Here is a 5,248-nt window from a genome sequence, read left to right as displayed (position 1 = left end):
CCCTACGGGACAACTGAGTGATCACTGATGAATCATCTGAGTATCAGCCTTGGAGTATTAACCCCTCAGATTATACATCAGGTTTCTACAGCGGTTTTGAAAAATCTGATGGATACTTTCCTGTAGGTGTGATTTTGCCTCTCATTTTAACATGTGGGTTTTAGCCGTATTTGTAAATATTAGCAACATATGTTTGCACTACTCACTCGCCTTATTTAATCAACTCAGCTCGTATGGAAAGATTCCTCAGATCTTACCAATAAGAGCTGATGGACAATTTTGTCAGGTATTAACCATCATAACTGATACAATACTCACTAAGATCTGATGACTCAGTCTGATGTATAAATCAGTCAGATCTGATCAATCAAAGCTGATGTAAATAATAGTCACGTATGATTAATCAAATTGATGTATAAATCAATCAGCCCTGATTAATCATAACTGATGTAATAAGTAGTCAAGTCTGATTCATCAGATTGATGTATAAATCAATCAGATCAAAAAACTATTTTAAATTTTTTTCATATTTCTGTGTATTTCCACATACAAAAATATTTAAATAACTTATAAATAACTACACACATGTGTAAAAGAACTTTATTTCGAAAGACAGCGACAGTATACTTCCATTCTAATAGCCTTATTCATAAAAAATAAAATAGCTTTCCAAAAGGTTTATAAATTGAAAAATGTATGAAAACGTCAATTTATAAAACTTTTTAAACCTACTTTATTTTTTATGAATAAGGCCATAAAAGTATAAAAAAAGGTTTAAAAAACTAGATGAAAAGTCAAAATTTATTACTTATTCTATTAACGTTAACATATTTACAAAACAATAAAAATAGACGAAAATTCAAAATGTGTTACTTATTCTATTACTTTTTTATGGTTTTCATACATATTATAAATATACAGTAAACCAAATGAAAACTGGGCGCGACATTTTTCCAAGTTTTGGCCATTTTTCTTAAGTTAATTTAATGTAAATTTTTTTTAATAAAGTATAGCTGATTACTTCACATATCAGTTCAAATTTCAGCCTTAGAAAAAATTGCATACCAATATTTTAATTAAATTAAATTAAATTTTTTTTTAGAAATACAGCTAATTATCTAACAAAAACAATACAGGTACGAATTTCAAACTTTGTAGAAAAATTAGAAAAAACTAACAAAATGTTACAACAACAAACTTTTTATTAAGATTTTCTAGAAAAATTCTAGGTATGCAGTTTTATAGCCTATTTTGTATGACAGAAAATAATAACACCATCCGCCAAAAAAATTATCAAAAATCAACGCGAATTTATGGCTACTTGAAACTTGCACTTTCTTAAGCCAGAATTTAATAGGCTATAAAACTGCATACATAGAATTTTTCTAGAAAATCTTAATAAAAAGTTTGTTGTTGTTGTAACATTTTGTCGATTTTTTCTAATTTTTCTACCAAGTTTGAAATTCGGACCTGTATTAATTATGTAATTATTATTATAATTTAATTATTGTAATTATGTATTATTTACATATGTACATTATTTTTTGTCGCTTTTCTTGGAGTCATATTTTTTTTGATGAAGACGATGATGACTCCGCTCCACTTGTTTTTTAACCGCGTGCTCGAACTCCTTGGACGTCATTTTATTGAAAACGTCTAAATAAGGAAGAAATGTATTTAAACGAATGCATTATTGACACTATTATTTTTTAGTTTACCGCGCAAAACATGCTCAAATAACGTCAGTTCTCTCAAGGCTTTTTTCTCCCACCTCCCTTCCCAATTAAATTCAGCCAAGGACTCATCGGTGAAAAGCTTTTTGAAAACACCGCCAACGTCGTCCGACATGCCTTTGACTTTGTACAAGTATGTGGTCTATTGAAAGGGGGTTGTTTTTAATAAAATCAGTTAAATTCGCTATTATTACTTACCATTGCTTTCACATACTCCTTGGCCTTTAATTTCTCCTCGAGCGCCATTATCGGGGTATATGCGGAGCAGGGCAACATGGTGGCAATTTCGTTCATAATTTTGTCACATGCTTCGCCCGTCATACGACAAACTTCCTTTTCTATATTTTGCACCGAAACCTTTATTTCGCGTGCTGATTTCGCTAGAGCGAGAAATTCCGCGTTTTCGACTGCCTGCAAAATCGAGTACTCATATGTTCATAAATTCTTATTTTTCACAAAACAACACTTACATTCATTTGGAGTGATATGAATTTCTTCTCCAGCTCCGCCTGATTTGTTGACAACTTTGCTTGCTAAAATAAAAAAAATATACAAAATATATATATTGTTTATACATATGTATGTATTTATTATGTATATGTATATATTTATGTACATATGTACTTATATGTATGTATGGATGTAACTTTTGTAAAGAGTGAGGTATTTCAAGGACTTATGTTGTTGATGCTTGTCTGCAAAGTATCCCATATGGCTTTTTGGTTATTAAGAAGAATGTCCAGCTTCGCGTTTATATCTTTAATGATTTTCAAGAATTAATATTAAAATCGTAAGTGTTAGTTACATAGTTTTTTAAAATAGGCACTTACCATCACTCGGAGAGCAAACTTGGCTTACACCTNAAAGTATCCCATATGGCTTTTTGGTTATTAAGAATGATGTCCAGCTTCGCGTTTATATCTTTAATGATTTTCAAGAATTAATATTAAAATCGTAAGTGTTAGTTACATAGTTTTTTAAAATAGGCACTTACCATCACTCGGAGCGCAAACTTGGCTTACACCTCCCGCTTCCTCTTCTTCAACATTGGTGTCCAGCTTCGCGTTAATATCTTTAATGATTTTCAAGAATTAATACTAAAATCGTAAGTGTTATTTACATAGTTTTTTCAATAGGCACTTACCATCACTCGGAGAGCAAACTTGGCTTACACCTGCCGCTTCAACATTGGTGTCGTAGCACCTCTTCTTTATAAAGGATTGGCCCACTAAAATAAAGAACGATGGAATTATGTGATGAAACATTTTTCATACATTCCACTTACTTTCGACTGGAGACTCCTCACAAAACGACTCATCAAGAATATTGCTTGAATCCATGTGCATGGTTCATATTATTATCATGGATCATATCATACATATTATTATTATGGTTCATATATTATATTATATTCATATTAAATGGTAGCAAAAATTTAATTTAATTTGAATGTGTAGCAAAATTGGAAAAGTCGTGAAACAAATGGTGTAATAAGGGTATGAGCAAAAACTTTTCATTAAAAGGAATACAAAAGTACTTATAAGTAATTTCATTCCTTAATATTTCCACCGTTTCCGAGGCTAAAACACTTGTAACCACTATTCCCAGACCTGAAGACGAAGTAATAGGTTCCAAAAAGAAGCTCTCGATTTTCTGAAAATATCTACACAGAACTCTGTCTGATTCTCCTGATTTTGTGACTTTTATAACTTTGATTGGGCCTTTCTTCTCACAAAAAAATAGCTGTCTTTCTCTTTTTTATCATCCAAAGTGAATGAACCAAAGTCATTCAAAGTTTTGAAATACATTTCTGATCCTTGCCGTTCTTGAATCCTCAGAAACAATTGCTGGAGTATATTATGAGGATTTTTAATAATTTTTTTTAAATGCTGCATGAAATTTTCATATTTGTACGCGGAAAACGAGTCTAATGGACCTAATTCATCAACAGAGTCAGGCAAGTGGAGTAACCCATGAATATTAAAACTTACTTTCTCATCGCCATATAAAGTACCAAAAAAAGTTATGAAATCTTGCAACATTTTTCGGGCAATACCGGTCTCTCTTCTACAGGACTTTTCACTAGAAAGAAGTCTAATAGCACTGTGTAATAACAGGAAATGATAATAAGAATCTTCACTTATACAATCCTTTAAAACCAATATTCCAGTGTAGAGCAAAAACTGTCTAAATTCAGTTGACTTCCAATTAGAAACTTCATCTAAGCTCCTGGGAAGACGACCAAATTCAGACGGAACAAATTGTGCGACAAAAGTAAGTTTATCATTGATTCTTTTAATATTGCATTTTTTACCCGTAATAAACAGTTTCAGCAATTTCTTAACTACGCCTAAATCCACCAAATGCATGGAATCGAGTGGAAATTGGGAAACCATGCCGAATCCCGCTTCCTCTAAAACACTTTTTGTTTCCTTAAACTGAGTAAGGTGATGAAAAGTACTGGCTCTCATTGCGAAGGACTTATCTGACCTGGGTAGACCAACCTTTTTCGGAAAGCAAACTCTTCTCTCCTTATAAAGTCTTTCTGCGCTACACTTAGGACATCCGTTTTTTCCATTGTGACCTATTACTCCTGTTACATAAGCCCTGACTGGAAAATCGCAAATAAAAACACGAATATTAAATGGTTTTAAAACTGCCATGGAACCCACTTTAATTCCGTTTTCTTTAAGTGATTTGGCCTCTGTACAAAAATCACGCATGAAGTCGTTGATGTTTTTGGGTTTACTTAACCCAGAAAAGCAACCAATGACAAAGGGGCTAATATGCGGGAAATCCGAAAGAGATCCTAAAATTGGCCATAATACTCTGTTAGAGCTCTTGAACAACCTAAGTCCATCAATACCTATGTCAATTACAATTTCTTCCTTATTGGCTAAGAAATTTAAGCTCTCTGACAAGAAATAAGTTTGAACCCCTCAATACAAAAACTCGCCATTAGGTATTTGTATAACACTAACCTTTTTCCTACTGGTTCCCATAAGTGTTTTGGCTGTCATTGGCAAATCGCGATCACCTGCCCTATGCAATGTTTGCAGAAGATCGTCCACGGCAATTCGGGATATATTATTTCTCATGGCCCAGAACTTAATTTCGTCAGCTTTACTACCCAGCAAAAAACACGATTACCACAGAAACGAAAGTGGAAACGAGCTAGGCGATGGAATCGCTTACCGTTTCGCTTCAAGAAGGCCTTATTTTAACATGGGCATGTCATTGGAGGTAAGCCCTTACCCGCAGCATTACCTTCAAACGAAGGGAGAACGCATGGATAAACAGAATCCAGAGAAGCGAACAAAGAATGCCTTACAGAGAAACTAATGTAGAATGCCTAGATAAGTACATACTTATTTATATTAAATTGAAATCAGAAAATGTCTTAAAAGGTTAAAATTAATTAAAATTTTTATAAATCAGCGTACATATGTATGTATTTAGGTATTTAGATTTTCTTTAAAATCGGTATGTACATACATGCATATTTAATTAAGCTT

At 32.7% G+C, this 5,248-nt stretch overlaps 2 protein-coding genes across 2 annotated transcripts in view; one reads left to right on the top strand and one right to left on the bottom strand.

Annotated features, from left to right (window-relative positions):
* Positions 1 to 183, top strand: part of LOC108369299 (uncharacterized) — an 802-nt gene extending 619 nt beyond the window's left edge. Inside the window, exon 3 of the mRNA XM_017624390.1 lies at positions 165 to 183. Within this exon, the coding sequence (XP_017479879.1) occupies positions 165 to 183 (19 nt within the window). The remainder of the gene's footprint in view (positions 1 to 164) is intronic.
* A 1,354-nt stretch (positions 184 to 1,537) lies between these two features.
* On the bottom strand, positions 1,538 to 3,079 carry LOC108369298 (uncharacterized). Its single transcript, XM_017624389.1, has 8 exons — positions 3,019 to 3,079; positions 2,878 to 2,961; positions 2,728 to 2,805; positions 2,414 to 2,490; positions 2,204 to 2,266; positions 1,932 to 2,144; positions 1,719 to 1,875; positions 1,538 to 1,656 (listed from the first exon to the last, which is right to left on the bottom strand). Exons 1-8 carry the CDS (start codon positions 3,077 to 3,079, stop codon positions 1,538 to 1,540), a joined length of 852 nt encoding a protein of 283 aa, XP_017479878.1.
* Between the last annotated feature and the right edge of the window lie 2,169 nt (positions 3,080 to 5,248).

The sequence above is a fragment of the Rhagoletis zephyria genome, unplaced genomic scaffold (genome assembly GCF_001687245.7).
Source record: "Rhagoletis zephyria isolate East Lansing unplaced genomic scaffold, Rhagoletis_zephyria_1.1 Rzeph_scaffold_03595, whole genome shotgun sequence".
Lineage (NCBI taxonomy): Eukaryota > Metazoa > Arthropoda > Insecta > Diptera > Tephritidae > Rhagoletis > Rhagoletis zephyria.
This window is presented reverse-complemented; position numbering and strand designations above follow the sequence as displayed.